This window comes from Aythya marila, assembly GCF_965140915.1.
Source record: "Aythya marila genome assembly, chromosome: 12".
NCBI classification, from domain to species: Eukaryota; Metazoa; Chordata; class Aves; order Anseriformes; family Anatidae; genus Aythya; species Aythya marila.
The window spans coordinates 19,630,442-19,647,949 of NC_139053.1; the positions used below are offsets into that span (position 1 = coordinate 19,630,442).

The 17,508-nt window shown below is 39.0% G+C and overlaps 1 protein-coding gene across 4 annotated transcripts in view; it reads left to right on the forward strand.

Annotated features, from left to right (window-relative positions):
- Positions 1–17,508, forward strand: part of BANP (BTG3 associated nuclear protein) — a 145,786-nt gene that overhangs the window by 48,726 nt on the left and 79,552 nt on the right. For all 4 annotated transcript variants that reach the window (XR_014318360.1, XR_014318361.1, XM_082770219.1 and 1 more), the window contains exon 8: positions 14,494–14,661. Coding sequence is in view for 2 of the 4 variants with exons in the window: in XM_082770219.1 (XP_082626345.1) it covers positions 14,494–14,661 (168 nt within the window). In the remaining 2 variants the exon portion in view is untranslated. The remainder of the gene's footprint in view (positions 1–14,493; positions 14,662–17,508) is intronic.

Here is a 17,508-nt window from a genome sequence, read left to right on the forward strand (position 1 = left end):
TTTCTAGAAGGAAAACGCCAACCCAAATCTATATTTGATAGAAAATATTTTGAATAATATGCACAAGCTAAGAGAATGAAGAGATGTATGTTTATGAAAAATCCTTGATGTACTGCGTAGGGTTTACCGCAGGAGAGATGAAAGTTTATCTTTTGAAGTAAAAGTTTTCATTTGTGGTATAAATTTGCTTGTGGGGTGGTAGTGGTATTGAAAGTTTTTAGGCAAGAAACCAAAATGACTTAAACACACTATATGTCATTAAGTAGCTCATTATTTCAGCCCTACTAAAAATGTAGACATTTTCTGGTGAAATATAAGAACATCAGCAATTTTTTTTTTTCATTGTATAGCAAAAAATACAGGTTTAGCCCTTTTGAGATTTTATAGCAATCTCCACAAATGAGTCTGAAAAAAAACAATCACCCGTCCTTATTTTTTAAAATATAAATAATAAAATGAAAAGAAAATGATGTTAGTTATTCCCTGTGTAACTTTGCTGTTCGTACATCATTTCTGTGAAGGCCTCTTGCATCTGCATTTATTTATTTTGCAGGCTCTCCCTCATCATTTTTTAACATATCTGTCAGTTTTGGCCAAATTCGACGAGAGGAGAGAAGCTCGGTATCTAGAAATTAAATGCAAAATGAGTAGTTGGGTGGGGGAAAGAGATATACATTCAGTAATCGTGTTAGGGAAGGCTGTGCCCGTGGTTCTGTTGTGTTATTGGGCACCAGAGATCCTCTGTTGGCTCCATACGCTCTGTTGCTCAGGGAAGTATTTAGGAATATTGAAATAACTCTCATGATAGGGACATATATATTTTCTTTTTTTAATGGGAAAAAACAAGAAAGACTAGTACCCACAAAGGAGAGGGCACTGTGGTAAAGGACGGAAAGATATATGAGTAGTGTTATAGCCAAGTTAGTACTATTCTGCTGAATTTTCCTGTCTGCTTCCAGGACTACTTTGTAGAGTGAATTTTTGCAGACTTCAGTTCATGAGTTAACATTTATTTCATCCAGAATAAACCCCTGTTATTTAAATAGCATAGGACAAAAGTATTATCTGAAAATATTTCATGACAAAATCTCATTTTTAATTACAAAGTAAATGATGCATATTCTGTTTCATGTGGCCCAACTTTCATTTTTTCGAATGCATTTTAAATCATAGAATATAAAGAAATCGGTAACGGAAGCTTGTTATTTCTGTTGTATTGTAATATCGCTTCCAGTAAAGACGGTACCATCTCTCTATTTTACTAGCTGAAAGAGATGTTAATACACTTTGACAGAAGAATGAAATACAGCTCCGTCCTCTTCAGAAAGCTGTTCAAATAGAGTTAAGCACTGTGTTGCTTTACGAAAGTCATTGACACAACACTGCTTAAGATGGAGAGGCAGACCACCCACGTTTGTTTAATAGGAAACACATTTGAGTCCTGCTTGATTGTGTGGAGTATGCTGCTTAAATCAGCGTATGTATATTTGTATATATATATCCATGCCCATAACCCAAACATAATGCACGTTGGGTCAGTTTAAGCAACTTGTAACTTGTCATGTAAAATCCCCTCATCACAGGAATTCACTACTGTTTCAGCTTCTCATTTGCTTATAATGAAGATTTTGATCTTAATAACAGTGCAGGGTAAAGAACAAATATACCACACTTCTGTTCCATCTTCCATAAACATCCTCATGCTTTTAAGTATTGGAGGAAAGGTAATAAATTGCAACTCGTAGACAAGCTGTTAGCTCTAATATTTCTCACCAGTCGATCTGTTTTATGAGATACTGCAGACTCTTGTCATTATTATAGGATGTTTTATATAAATAAACATTGCAGTTACTGAAAGTGTATACTATAAGTACAGAATGTCTTTAGCATTTTCTTTTTTTTTTTTTTTTAATTTTTCCACTTACAGCAATGCAAAAGGCATTTTTTATTTTATATTTTTTTCTAAATTATGCCCATTCTTTTATCCCCCCCCCTTAGTCCTTCGTAATCTCTATAATACTTATTTTGCTCTCTGTCTTCCTTTCATTACTTGTTTATAATTCTGGCTTCACATGTGTCTGACTTATGAACATCGTACTAGTCGCTACCTGCCAGAATGTATAGCATATATACAGTGGCTTAAAACGCTGTTGCGTGTCGCTGCAACAGAGATAGCCACAAGCCTTGGTTATCAGCAGTCGTTGACACCGCTAGATCTTGAATTCCGTCAGGAGGCAGCTGGAGAACTTCAAGAAAACTTCAAACTTTTAAAAATTGGCATTTTATCCTATCTATATTTTATCAGCACCAGAAACTGATTTTTTTTTTTTTTTTTTAACTTGGATGGTTGTGACTACGTAGCTAATTGTACTTTCAATCGATCTCCTTTGACAGAGCAGCTCACTCAAGAATCCGTCATGCTCTGAATTCCCTGTAGGCTGGGGGTAAGAGGAGTGGGTTAGTGGTAGTACTCAAGCTAGTAATTTGCTGAGGATTGCTGATGTTTTCTGTTTAACCCGTGCCTCTGTTTCTTCATTATAGAGCACATTAATCTTCCAAGTTATAGTATTCTGAAGAGAAGTTGTGTGGTTTGTATCCACATGGATGAGCTAATCCTGTGGTCCCTGGAAATACTTTTTGCCAACATTTTCTTCTCCTAGTAATAAATACTGTGGGCTGCAGCAGTCTGGAAATATAAATTCACTTCAGCCTGTTCCTTTGAGGACTGTGGTGTTATTAGATGCTATAGTGCATTTCTCAACTGCCAGATCATGGCTTAGAGGTAGGACAAACTTCATCTTACAGTTCAAAGGGTTGAATATATGCAAACAAGGATTTGCCCAAATCTGCAGCATCATGCCTGCGGCAAATGGGGAAGCTGAAGCAGGTTCTCCTGAGCTAAGCGCTATGCAAAACCTCTACCCTGATCCTCACCAAGTGGACAATATCCATCTGACATGTTGGAAAAGCTGTCTCATGGCTCGTTCTGAGTTGTGTGGTAGTGGTGGCTGTGTTATGGTGAGAACTTCGGAAGAGAGGAGGAGTTTGCAGTTGTGTTGAACCATCTCATACCTCAAGCAGAGAGCGAGAAGCAGAGTCTGAGACTTCAGCACATCTCTAATTGAGAAGAGGTGAAAGAAATCAGTTCTGTTATGCTTTTCTTATATCCAAAAAGCATTATTTTTTTTGTACAGAACCCTTAGGAGAGGCCTTGATGCAGCAGTGCCGCTTTTTGCAAACGCATTGTCTTCCTGAGAGCTGCAAAAGTCTGGCTTCAGTTCCAAATAGCTGCTGCTTTGTGAATCAATTAAATGCTGCCACATGGAGGGAAGTGATAACCTCTTTTGAGGCTAGGCAAGAAGATAATATGAGAACCCATTGAGTTTATCTCGGCACCGCAGTTCTCATAAATGGCATCAATGCTGGCACTTGCTTACTGACTTTATGTAAGCGCTATAATTTAAAGCTGGCTGTTGTTTTCTTCTTTCCTGGGTACTTACGTAGATTTCGATTACTTTCCTGGCCAGTTACTTTTTAATAAACTGAAGCAAAGGTGGCGATTTTGGGGAAAAAGAAATAAATTGTTGGCAGGGTGTTTCCTATCCCCCTCTCACACTTCTCTTGTTGTTCTTGCATTGTAAAAACAATGAATTTAATTTTCCATTCTTGAACGTAAGCAGCTGCTTAGTCTGTCAGTTGCAACTGTGACTGCATAGAACTTGATTGCGCGTGATGTGCTGTCAAGCGCTTGTGAGTTCATAGGCTCTAGAGAAAGAAGAAAACTAACACATGAGGTCACTTGGACCATCTCTTTATGGCCGAAGCACGATTGTTCCATCCTGTCAATGCTTTTCCACTTTGGCCAGACTCGTTTCAAGTACGTGCTGAAGTGCCCTGCTCCTCACTTCTTGAGAGGCAGCTAAAAACATTCGGAGCGGTCTACGATCATAAAAACTTTCCTCAGTCATATTAAACGTTGCTTCAGGAGGGTGTACTGTAAAAAGGGCCAAACTGTGTAATTAGTAAAAAGATGTGCCCACTGCGAAAGTTCTTGCTACAAATATGATAATTTAGTCAAATGAGAGCTGTGCTTTTCCTAATGAAAATCAAGGGAGTTTATGTGGATTTCAAAAGCTGTTGTAGATTCATAATAAAAATCCTCAAGCCCTGATGTCAGCAAGGATTATGATGTTGGACCATTTGTAATTAGCAGTGAGTGTGATGTCCAGGGATCTTCCTCACCACCACAGTGGATCCATCCCAGCTATGAAGCTACAACAGAGAAGGAAGAGTCTTCGCATCGCAGTTGTACTAATCACTGTTAGCTTTGGACTAATTTCTCCACACTGGAACTCCTCCAGGGTTACAGCTGTCTGCAGGACAGTTGCTGCAGCGTGCAGTGGTGGTGTCCCTTGGGGTCTGATTCAGAAGGATGTGGAGTTTCTTTGGTGTCCCCGTCTGTACTGGAGGCTGGTGGTTACCCACTACCACTCGGGCTCAGTCCCTGCGTAAATAAAATGTCCCAATGAACTCTCAGTAAGCTCCAGTCAAGAAGTAGTTTCTTTACTATTGAAGGACTATAAATGACAACAGTGAATTTTTATGGTGTGGTTTTAGAAGACTCGAAGAGTCGAAGAAAGTATTTGATCCCTGACATTTTGAGAGGAAAAGCAGCTCAGCCACCAAACGCGGATTGATCAGTGCAAGAATAATGTACATTCGTCTGGAAAGCTCATTGCCGCGTTCAAGGAGAGCTGTGATTTCACAAAGGCTCGTAAACGGAACGCCAGAAAGTTGCATAGCTTTTCCTTTCCTGCTTTGAACTCTTTTCTTCATTGCATAAGGGTTAAAAAGTGAAGTGGGGAGATGCCTCGATCCGCCTGCAAGTAAAATGTAAATAAATTCCCGCAGCGTTTAGGTTTCTGTGGTGCCAGGCCTTTCCAAACCCACAAGCTCCTTCGGAAGGGGAGAAATTTTCGTTGTTGATTCATAAGTGAGTTTTTCTTGGCGGCACGTGTGGTGGCGTTTGCCATCCAGATGGGATCCTGAGGCACTGCGGCGAGGGCTTATGTAACGGGATGTCTCGGGAAGGGGGATTTTAAAGCAACAACCCTCCTTTTTCCCTGGGTTTTGCCCTGGGTTCTGTCAGATTATACTGTGCTGCTGTGTAAAAGATAAACAGCTGTTTCATCAATTTCTCCTTAACGCTGTGTGGATATCAAAAATGACCCGACGTGTGATTGTTGGCAGCGGCTCCTTAACATCAGAAACATTTATTTCTACGAAGCATTATTGCTTCAAATTGGGTGATTCCATTTGTTTTCAGCATCAGCCTTTGATTTCGAGCAGTAAGTTGATCCCTTGGCAATAAACACATCATTTACCTGGGTACGTTCCCTTCCAAAGCCAAATGGTGGCTGATAAACCTTACAGGAGTGGTTCTCCCCAGGAGCAAGTAAAAGAAAAAGTAAGATCTTTGCCGCTCAGTCTGATCATAAATGAATGCTCTGAGATTTTGAACGTGCAAAACTAGAAGGTAAATTCTTTTTGAAGTCTCCAAAGCACGGTATCCCATATGTGCATTTTTAACATGCGGAAGGAAGGTAATAGTCATCGTGAGCGCATGAGGCTTTTTATTTGGAAGGAGATTGTTAGTGGCAGGGTAATTGAACAAGTGTTGGCGTCTTTAAGGTCCTAATCGTTATGAAAAGCCATTGCAGATGAAAATGCTTGTGTAGTCTGTATGGAATGCTGCCATTGCAATTTTTAGCTGTACTGCTATAGATATATGAAGTATGTGATTTCAGTTTCATACTGGGACCCAAATGTTGCATGAATATATATATATTTTGGGAGGAAATGAAACATAGATCTTCTGTCTTTTTTTTCAAGGTATTTTGTTTTATTTGCTCTGTCTTTGGATTTGCAAAATCTTTTTCGGAGCAAGAAATGTGTTTCCTTTTAAAAATGAGAAAAGAAAAATAGAAGAGAGTGTCGTGTATCTATTATCACACGGGAGTACCTTCCATGCAACTTGTGAGCTGTAGCAAGTCTGTAGTAGATAACATAAAGATTTTTCTATTCTCAGAGTATAAACCCTCTGATTTGGTCCAGAATTATTTTCTTATGGAGTTTGTTAATTCGTTTAAGGAGTTATAAGCATTTCATATCCTTGATAATTGCACTAGTTATGAAATGGTTACGTATATACAGCTGTTAATATGCTGTCACCAGCAGAGAAACATAATCAGAAAATCCCTATGGGAATGCCTTATGGCCACCGCTGTAACACTGCTTGGAAATTGCATGCAGTGTGATCCAGCATGCAACCAGGAACATCAAAAATGCTCGGTTTCTGCAGCGACTAATTCGCTCCCTTCCATTTCACAGCAGACCTCTGCTTCTGCAGCTCTGCTAACCTTTTGTAGCACTTGGCGCTGCTGCAGGGGAGTCAGAGATTGAGCAAACACACACAGGCACGGATAAAAACGCTGCCGTCTCATGCCAGAGTGGTAAGTTTGATGCTCCACTAGATGGCATTATTTGCATGCTTATGGCAAAGAGTCAGGCTTGTTTTGGAGAGTCAAAGTAAGACAGGTTCTGCAGTTGGCAAAATAAATAGAAATAGACCGGTTGGTTTTGCAGGAAGGTGGAAAGGTGTCCAATTGTAGGACCTCTTCTGCTTTAGCAAAGGAATTGGTGGAATTTGGAGATGTTAAATGCTTAAAAAAATACATATTTTTGTTCTTGAAACTTCTGATAGGGAATATGGACTTGGATGGTTCTTTGTAATTTGTAGAGCAAAGGGCATTTAAAACAGTTTTTAATTTAATATTTTCACTTGTTCTGGAATTCGTTAAAAAAAAACACAAATACTCAGCTAAATTTTCTAAACAAATATTAGTGAAATATTCTGACAAATTAACTTTTAATAAATTAAGATTAACTATTTTGATAATTGGATGTTAGTAGATAGCATTCAGGCTTAAATTAGTTATTAGCTCTTCAGAGGAACACAGTGCATTGAAATATGAGCCAGAGCTGCATGTTAGCATGGAGAGGGTGCTGCCTTTTCTCATGTTAGATTCAGGTTTCAAAATGCCCTAAGTTTTCTTAAAATAAGATATTCTATCTGCATTTTTACAGAGTAAGAACAGAGGAAGAAATCTCATGCCTTTTGGGTTGTACTGATTAAAAAGAAAAGCAAACAAAACCCACCCAGCACCAATCTGTATGTTGAAGGCAGTGTATTTTGCTGAAGCAGAAAGACCTGTAGCAAGCACTCGTAAAAAGTGTCTTGTCTGCAGAAGGCCTTTAAACTGGTATGCTTGAGACAAATGCAAAAATTAAATGTGGTTTCAGCTCTGTCTGCATCCAACAAGTTGTTGGATATGCAGCGACAGATTGATGGAGCAAAGTTATAATGATCGAGGCAGGGAACAGTCCACTTTCACTTTAATGTGTTATTTGAGACACCAGCCTCTATGTACAAACACTTCTTACACTGTTTTGTAGTTATTTAAAGAAGTTGATTTCTGAAATGTTTCTTCAAATGTGATAGACTAATTTGACATTATTTCTGAAAACTTTCTTGCCTGTTCCTCCAAATGGTTTAGTGTCTAGCTGCACAGAATTGTAATCAGTAGATTGTCTAAACACCGTAATTAGTGTTTTATAAATAGTTGCTGATTGTAGTTTAACAATTCCTCTCTCTTTCTCTAATGGTGGTATATTAAAATGCACCCTTTTCATCGCAGAAAGTGTTCCTACCTGCCAGATACTGAATTTGCACTTGGCTTTGTTTTAGCAGCTGAGATAAGAAAAGCTCATTTTTTATTATCAAAAACTCATAAGTTGTTAGTTTTCCTGAAATAACTAAAACATGCTGCTTCCACTTACACTAGAAATAATATATACATATATATACATATATATCCTAAAAGGCACCCAAACCCATTGCTTGAAGAATTTGGTCCGATACATTTTGGGTAATTGTAAGACCTCTGTTACTGTGGTTTTGGGGAGTGGGAAGAGGACACTGTTACACTGATGTCAGTTCAGTTTACAGAGCTTTGTAGTGTAGTTCTGCTTCTATTCCAGTTATCTCGTAAAAACTACGGAAATACAATACTTAGAATCTGGTTCCTTAATGGGCTGACATATATATTTATATAACCCCACATCACGATGGCATCTGGAAGCCAGCAGAATTATGCTGAGCAATACGCTCCTCCAAAGACCGTATATTTCGGTGTCCCTAATGTTAGTCCTTACTCCCTAAATTGTATAATCACAGGCTTACATTGCAAACCAGTGACTTCACCGAGACTTTTTACATCTGGAGTGTTTACCTTGTACATGCCGGCTCTTTAAATTATATCCTTAATGGTATTTAGGAATTTCCTTACTTTCTTGCCATGACAGATTTAATTTTCGTACCGTAGGTAAACATTTGTGGGTATTTGTTGTAAGATTAGCACTTAACACATTTTGTCCTAAAATTACTGAAGATGAGACTCCTCCTATGATCTCTAGTATAGAGTTGAGTTTCTGTTGTCCAGGTGGAAAGGGATTTGATTAACATGCAATTTTGAGGTGTATATATTATTTTAACTTAGTTGAAGTGTACGGTAGAATAATCCACTTTGCACGGGATCTTATTTACACAAATCCTCTTAAAGCATATCTTCTGCACCTAGGAAAACGGGGCATGTTCTCCTTAAAAGCTGACGATTGGAATTTTCTTTAAAAAGCTCAGATTTCACCAGCACCTAGCAGTTATATTTCAATATTTGACTGTTTAAATTATAGTGGTTGGTAATGAAGGTTTACTAAACCCTTCCTTAGTTGTGTGTAGTAGAATAGGATTTCAGTTGTATTTGAGACTTCTCGTGTGTACCCCGTGGATATAATTTGTATTGTAAAGGGTGCATGCTGTAGTCGCAGATAGTCTATATACTTAGAGCTGTTTGAAAGGTTTGAATTTAATAGTTAAAGGAACTGTAGAAGTGAAATGGAAAACAGGCACTGTTTGGTAGCTTAATTGTTTTTCCCTCCTCCCTCTCCCCTTTTTTTTTTTTTTTTTTTTACTGACACCCCCATCTCTTTTTGGATGTCATTTAGCCTGTGGCTGAGAACAGTGGAAACAGAGAACAGAGCAAAGGGCTCATTTGGGGACCTGACTGATGGTCACCAAGCACATGGCACTGGAAAAGCTGCCGAAATTCTTCCATCCACCAGGTGAAATGGGACCAGTTTTCTATGAATGAGGATGCCCTCCACTTCTGCATCCCTTTGTCCAGCCCCAAGCACTTTTGGGTTTCAGAGGAGCCACCTCCCAGCCGTGGGGATCGTACGGCCCCATGCCTCCTCCCAGCTGTCAGAGGAGTAAACAATGACTCGTTTAAAATTGTTTCAATATGGCCAATGCATGACCATAATTATATTTGAGGAATTGAAGCCCGAAGGCGCAAGAAGGAACTTCAGAGGTGCTTAATTTTTTCTCCGCTGTTCAAGTATTTAGTATAGCAGATTTCATTGTCATACGCTATTTGTTTAATAAAAAGAACTCCAAATGTATGAGCCTTATGTGAAAAAATGTGTTTTATTAGCCAAAACCCCAAATAATCGCCCCTTTTCATGATTAAGTGCAGGCAAAATCCAAAGCCCTTATTTTTCACGATATCCATCTTATTCTTGCCAATTAAAAAAATGATTCCCTTTATCAGTTTAATCGCTTGAATTTGAATTTTGAATGTGACACCCTCTTGCTTTTTCTGTAGACTTTAAAAATAATATTGAAGTTGAAAGTGGAAAGAAAGGTTAACCAAGTCTGTTCGGATTGCACATTAATGTAGAAGTCTGTATTTTACACATTTTGTAGGTTCTCTGGGCGTAACCCTTGTGGGTAACACTTTCCCTATTCCTTCAAAGCGTAACAATAGATGAGGAAGAATCTCTGCCATCTCAGTACAAAGGGCAGCAAAGGGAATTCTGCCAAATCCAGGAATAGAATGATTTACCTTTTAATTTTCCTAAAAAAATCTGTTTTTCCTGGAGAATGGGAAGCAGTGGGACACGGCAATATCTAAATGCAAGCTGTTAACTGAAGCTTGTTTTTTTAGCAGGCTGATATTGAGTGTGGTATCAAGATAGAATATTTCTTGTCTGGTTTTGATATTACAAATGCCTTCTCTTCCTCCTCAATTTGTTCTTAATTAAATTTCTTTACAAGTTAATGGTTTCTGTGGATTGCTTTGTCTGCTGCCTGACTTTTGACCTTTAAGAAAGAGAGGATTATTTTCTCAGGAACATTGTTTTCACTTTTTCCTTAATTAGTCCCGTTCTTTTCTCTTAAAAAAAAAATAATAATGAAAATTGAGAAACAAACATTTTGTACATTAGCTGCCCCAAAGTTTGGGGAGGCACGGTCATTTCAAACATCATTGCTGATGATCTCTGTGTTTACACTAACTCGTCTTCACTGTCTTTCCCAGCTTGTTTTTCTACAAACCACAAAAAGATTTATTCTGTGGTGCACAAGGAGCATTCTAGAACTTAGCGTCATTGTTTCTTTTAGCTTTATATGAACTGCAGCAAAAACCTAGCCAGAACTAGTGCCGTGTTTCTAATCTAGGGTCTACATTTAGCACGATGCACCTGCTACTTTTAACGCTGATTTATTTAATTTTCCTGATGCACACGTGCTTTCCTCCTCAGGTTTTGCTCAGTAAGATTGAGTGTTGGTTCTTGCAATCCAAAGCGATTTCCTCTGTGCATTTTGGATGCTCCGTGTCTCTGTGAATTCCTCGTGCAGACCTTTTTGTCTCCCAAGCTGCTGCTGGTATTTATGTTGCTCATAGAAGTTGCTCAAGCTCTTGCAATCTATTAAAATAACCGAACTATTTTAAGTCTCTGGTGTGTTTTCATAGAAAGCTTTTTTTTTTTTTTTCTTTTTTTTTCCAGGAAGAGAGGTTCCCAAAGAAAGCAAGGTTTGGAGATTGAGTATTTAAAAACAAGCACATCCTTTGTTTTGGATGTGACCAGCAACCAACCATTGTCTTAAATAAAAAGATCTCTAAAAACACAGCCAGCCATCCTTTGGTGATCTAAATCCTTTGCTTCACTCTTGTATATGTGCATCTGTCTTCCCAAGCACCGTTGTCTTTTTGCCAAAGTGCTGGATTATATTGCTGAACGTATTTTAATGTGTTTTTATCAGGGTTGTTATGTGGCTCACGGATACTGTGCTGCTCACAAATTACAACGCTTCATGCTGCTTTTGACTAGTAAATGTTCTGAAAAAGTCAAATCTCTCCTCACTGAAGCACTGCTGTCTTTTCCAATAAGGACTTCCCCAAGTTAAAAGTCTCCTTGGCAGTATCTTGCCTTATTCCTGCCTTTTAGACTTCTTTTTGGCATTTGACAGACTCAGAACAAGCCCCCGAGCTGAAAGCTCTCGTGCATGTGATCAGTTATGGGGAGAAAACAGAAAGTCAGCACCCTTGCGTTTGCAAATATTGTTTGCACATGTTTTTGGGATGGATCTCTCTACCGTAGGTAACTCATATTTCTAATGGTATGGTGAAGCTTGTTCTCAGGACGTGTATGTACTTCAAAAACACCCTGCTGTCAATAGCATGAGGTTTTCCATCAGCTCTCAGTGGACTGTTGTGAAATGTAGCCGCTAAAAACCCGTTAATAGAGTAACGCTGTAGATTACAGTATCGGCTAGATAGATCTCGACATCTGAAATTCATTTAACCTCTGTGTCAACTATCATTGTATTTAAGTGCTAATTTTTCATGCCTGATTTGCACATGCAGTTGCTGTGACGGAGCATGCAGTTTGGGGAAGGTCTGTGCAGACAGCAGCCCTGTCGTCTGTACCAGTTTTCCGCCTGTGACCCCAGGAACAGCTAAGTAGGAATTTCATGAATAAGGGAAAAGAAATACGCCTGGCTTTGACAGTCTGTGCCTGATTCCTTGGCTCTCTTTAGTGTAAAATTGACTTCTCTGACTCTGCCCCATTTAGCTTGTCGTCTGTTATCCCCTCTGCAGTCTCTCCATGAAGGTGGTGGTCTCTCTGTCCACGTTAATTAAATTACAGCTGTTGTGGTCAATAAGTAGAGTGCCTTTTCTTGTCTTCCATCTATAGAGCAATTTTATGTCTCACCTGGCACCCATCATCTTTCTCAAGCTCTTGTCCTACAGGCCTTGGGTCTCCTAGTATGAGGAGCTCACTGCACACAAGGCTGTCATGTCCTAAATAATTTATATCGCTATTAATTTCTGTTTGAATTAAGTGACATCCCCTGGAATATCCCCTGGATTACACTGTAATAGTTAAAATTCCTAGCTAGGCTGCTTTACTGTGAGAGTTTTCTTGGACCTGCAGTCAATTCAGTCACTTTTCTAACAGCAGCCTGCAAGATGAAAGCCATTAAAATGTATTTATGAATAAAATATGGACACTTGTTCAAAATAACACAGTCATATGCTCTGTGGTTATGTAGGACTCCACAAGTACTTCATATGTACTGACAGCTGCAATCATAGAAAGAGTTAAAACACAACTATTTTTATTGGACATTACTGCAAAGATTTATAAACCCATTTCTCTGTGTAGTGCATATTAGTAATAGATTGCACTCGGAGAAATGTGGTCGCAGTATTTACAGTACAGTATGTGCTTTCCTTTTGCTGACACCCATGGAAAGGAAACTGTTGCACAGCAGCAGATGATAATTTCGGTTGGTTTTCCTCCTTCCCTACTCCCACCCTCCTTTCGGAGACATAATGCAGGGGTTGTAAAGCAATCTCTAAATAACGTGCCTGCCGTCACTTGCCAGTGAGGAATCTTGGGCTTTTAAAAGAGTTTTTGAATTGGCTTTTTGATGCCAGTGCTTTCCTCCTCTATGTTCTAATTGCTCTTGGAACAAATCTCTAGCGAAATAACTTAGAGCATGAAAAAATAGGTGATTGAAAAATGATTGAGAGACGCAGCATTCCTCTTGCCTATGGTAGATCCGTTACCTGTGAATTTCAGATTCTGAGGACTCTCAGCTCGGTTAAAGTGCAGAGCTCCTAGTTAGTGGAAACCTGGCATTCTGCTGCCCTAAGCTTCAAATATGTTGTCCTACGTGAACAGCCTGTATCCCATTCAGAGGGCTATACGACAGCTTAAGCATGCATTTAACTGCTTCACTCAAGTACTTCAGGATCCTCTTTGAGAGTAAATTTGCAAACCCAGTAGGTTGAGAAGATGGTTTTATTTTGCAGCGTACGGAAAACATTTGATACCAAAAGGAATACAAGAATCTTAAGGGGTCCTTCAAGCAGAGCCACAATGAGTAAAAACAAATATTACAGCTTTGGATTGATTTTTAACTGCTTTATCGCAGATCTAAATCCAAAAAGCTTAAAAGTAATGGAACTGTAAAGACTGTTGAATGTTTGGATAGTTCTAGTTTACTTCACAGTTTGAACCTTTGGATTTAATTTTTTGTGTGTGTTTTTTCTGTAGTTGTGAGAATCACAAATTTCTCTTAATACTGTCAAATGTCCTCAACTCAAAATGCTTTAAGCAAAATAGAAGCCACTGTAAGGCTTACAATAAAACGGTAAAAGTCTCTAGCAGTATGAGGAGTGCCTTGAAAAAGCTATCGATGTACGACATATTTCCTTCTCAATTTTAAACCATTTGTCCAGATGTTGAAGTGAGTATTTTTGGACCCAAAAACGTAGCTTTCCTCCATTTCTTGTACAATTAGGCTTCCACTTCGATTGCAGAGGTTGCAGACACTAATGAACCAGGTTTGAGTTGGCAGCGGGACTCGATCTGCATGAGCTTCATTTCAAAATACTCAAGCAGTTCAACTCACAAGTCAACATTATTTTTTATAACAGTTTGGCAACTTAGCACTAACTGCTGGAAAGTGCAGAATGTGGCTCTTTACATGACTGAAGAGTAGTAGCAACATTTTCAGAAGATTTGAATTTTGTGCTGTGTTTTTGTTGGATTCTGATGAATCTTGCACTGAGCTTTAAGAGCTTGTTTTACGTGAAGCTCTATGTGGCGTCGTACTTGTGCATAAATATCATGGGCACTATCAGCAATCAATAAAACGTTATCCAGTTTTGGTTTAGGAGGGGTGGATCCTTCTGTTTCAGTGTTGCTTATCTGAAATATAAAAGTGTAGTTTCCTTGGATAGAGTAGATTGGGAAGTTTCGTGGTTGTGACACTTCTACATACACAATTGTGTACATATGTATGATTACTTAATGTTGTGAATAGCTGTTGAAATCTCACCACTATATTGCTGTGGCATATTTCTTAATGTCATTGTATTTCTTTAGGCAGAGCTGCTCTGTTATTTTGTTAACCTTGTGTGTATGACAGTGTGTGTCATCCATGCCTTTTCCTGAAAATACATAATAATACATATAAATCTGTGCTAGTTTCCATCCCTTTGTGTTTCTCTCTAATTATAGGTCATCTATTTTATAAATTTGGAATCACAGAATCCGACTGGTATCGAATCAAGCAAAGCATAGACTCCAAATGCCGAACAGCCTGGAGGCGGAAGCAGCGAGGCCAGAGTCTTGCCGTGAAAAGCTTCTCTAGGCGAACACCTTCGTCATCATCTTACGGTGGTTCAGGTAAAAAAAATAATAAAAAAGTTTCCAGAGACATGGAAACTTATAGTAATAATGCGATTTGTTTTTTAATATACCTTGCAACAATTTTTATCTTAAGCTATAGTTACAACAGGTGCATGTTTTGCTGACAAATTCAAGTATTTTTATGTAAAGAATATCAATAGAGAAACCCACGCTTTCAATTCGTTTTTTTTTTTCAGTGAATTTTGTATTATTGCATATGTTTCTTGAAGTACCATTTATCATTGGCAAGAAGGCCTCTCCATTACAGTATGAACATATGTCTGCAGTGCTCCTCAAGCAGTGACTGCAGTATTCATTTTCTAATTGAAGCCAGCCACTCATAGTTAAATCACTGTGGGCTTCAGTGCAAGCCAGCCACCTTCTGGTCCATTCAGAATCTTTGATAGCCTCCTGGGGCTTGTACCATAGTCGGTCCCTTGCAGCATGAACATACCATACTGTTTCACCTACAAATTGCAGTCACTCTCCTGGCTGAGGTGCACTGTTGATCCAAGAAGGGAAGTCAGAGGTTTGTCTTTGCTCATAAAGAGAAGAGGGAGAAGGGAGACTGTCACTAAAACAGTAGTAAAATAGCGATTTGTCAGAAATTAAAGTGTAGTATGTTCTGGTGTGCGTGAGATTTTAGCTTTGTTGATTTGTACATACTCTGAGCTCCTGGCTTCACTAGTGTGGTTGGGACTGTCTTTCCCCACGCGCTAACTGAAAGAATTCACAAAGTGCAGCAATCTTACCATGTTAATCTTTGGGTAGAAGGTCAAAATATTTATCTGCAACTGATGTTCATAAGTGTAGTCAAGTGAATAAATCTTCCTCGGTGTGCTAACACTATTTAGTAGGACGTGCTAAATTTTGTTCATAAAATATTTTCCTCTGAAGAAATTAAATATGTTGTAGCTGATTCTATATTTCCACATAGGTGCGTAGGCATGAATAATAATAACAAATGAAAAATACTGACCTAAGAAGTGTTCTCATAGGACATTTCTGGCTCATGCTTTTAATATAAAGCAGTGTTATGGGACATTTGTACAGCATATATTAAAAACAGTGTTTTGGAAGTGAGCCCAAAGAAAAGGAAGTAAGTTTATTTGCCTGCATAAAATTTTTGGTTGCATGTTAACACTAACCACTGTATCTCATGCAAAGAATGCCAAAATCTGCTTTCAATGGAAAATTTTATGTGCTGGAACTGGGAATCATATCCAAAATCCTCAAATTAAAACAACTAATCAACCTAATGATAACCATAAGCTATATATGTTGATGGGATTTTTATTTTCAGTCTCTTTAGAATAAAAATGCAGTAGTAAGTTGATATTATAGGCCTGAGCTCATTAGGCTGTACCCATTGACTTTTGTTGAGATTTATTATTAAAAAATGTTGATCTTTAATCTCCTGTCTTTAATCTCCTGGTTTGGAGATTTGGGGAGACCGTTATAGAGACGTAAAACACAGAATCAGGCTTAGTGAGTTCTTGACTTTAGAAGGCTGTAAGGTGGTGGTTTTTTTGTTTTGTTTTGTTTTCTGCTAAGCTGAAAACTGCAGTTGTTTTCATTGTAGACTGGTCGCAGTTTCACAAACCCAATTTGTGAATGAATTGTCATGGGTACAGATACCCGTGCTGTCTGAGCAGGCAGGAGCAGCATGGTACAGACATGCAGGAGGTGGTTCTGCAAAAGTCACCGTGGTGTTTTGGGTTGTACACCCAGGTTTTCTGCCACCTGGGCCTCTCACTCACCCATCTCAGCTCCCCAGTCCCCAGGATAGCACATTGGTGACTGCAGGTCCTTAGGAAGACGTCTTTGGTCCTAAATCTGATGAAGGTCAGCTAAGGCATCTTGACATGTCATTTGCAGGACTATATATATATATATATACATAAGCTGTGCAGCCAAAAGTAGAGTACTGGCAATAGCATTAACAGCTGCCTTTGGTAATGGTACATGAAAATGTTCCATGGATTCAGAGTTTTTTGTTAATTTTCTTTAAAATATTGCTCTTACTCAGAATGTCGTTGGCGTCGTTTTCTGGGAGGCTATAAAGATGTTAGCTGAATTCACCACTGCTTTCACACCCACTGTGAAAAAGTAGAAAAACAGCCCACTTCTCCGAACCGGGCGGTCCTTTAAAAACTAATTAGCATTCCAAAATCAGGTGGGAAAGGAATTTCACCTGAAGAAAGAAGTATGAGGAAAAGGAGGAGGGTTGGGATTAAGGGCTGAATGAGGGAAAAGAGGAAAAGATAAAAGGCAACCACAGGGGTTCACACACTGTCTGAGGAGGTAACTTTTGCATGACAGGGCTGTAATTCCACTGCTCTGTTCAGGTAACTTCGTGAACCTCTCAGACTTTGCCTTTGTGGTTTGACATCTCTGGAAGCCCTCGATGGAATTACAGCATCATAATTCACAGGCATCTGTTCTTTATTATATCCACTGTATAGTGGATATAGCTGAATTCCTGCTGCCAGCTAGCAGGAAAGAGAAGTAATATTTCACAGCTCTGAAGTAAAGGAGGTCTGTATTTCACAGTTATGACAACATAGCTGTCAAATATGGCTTTTTAAAGTGTTACATATGAACCCAGACAGTTTTTATGGTAGCGTTTGTTTCAGGGGGCAAGTTAAGGTGAGCCTTGAATGGTCTGGAATTCAGCTACTTGAGAATCTGTCTTTCCCACTATTGTTAGTTGTAGCTGTTAAGGTCAGCTCCTGGGTGCTGCACCCTCCAGCAGAATACCCGTGCTTGGGTCCACCGAGTCGGTATGTACTGAACAGGCTTTTTGGTTGTTCATCTGTTTGGCGAAATACAGCAGCTCTCTCA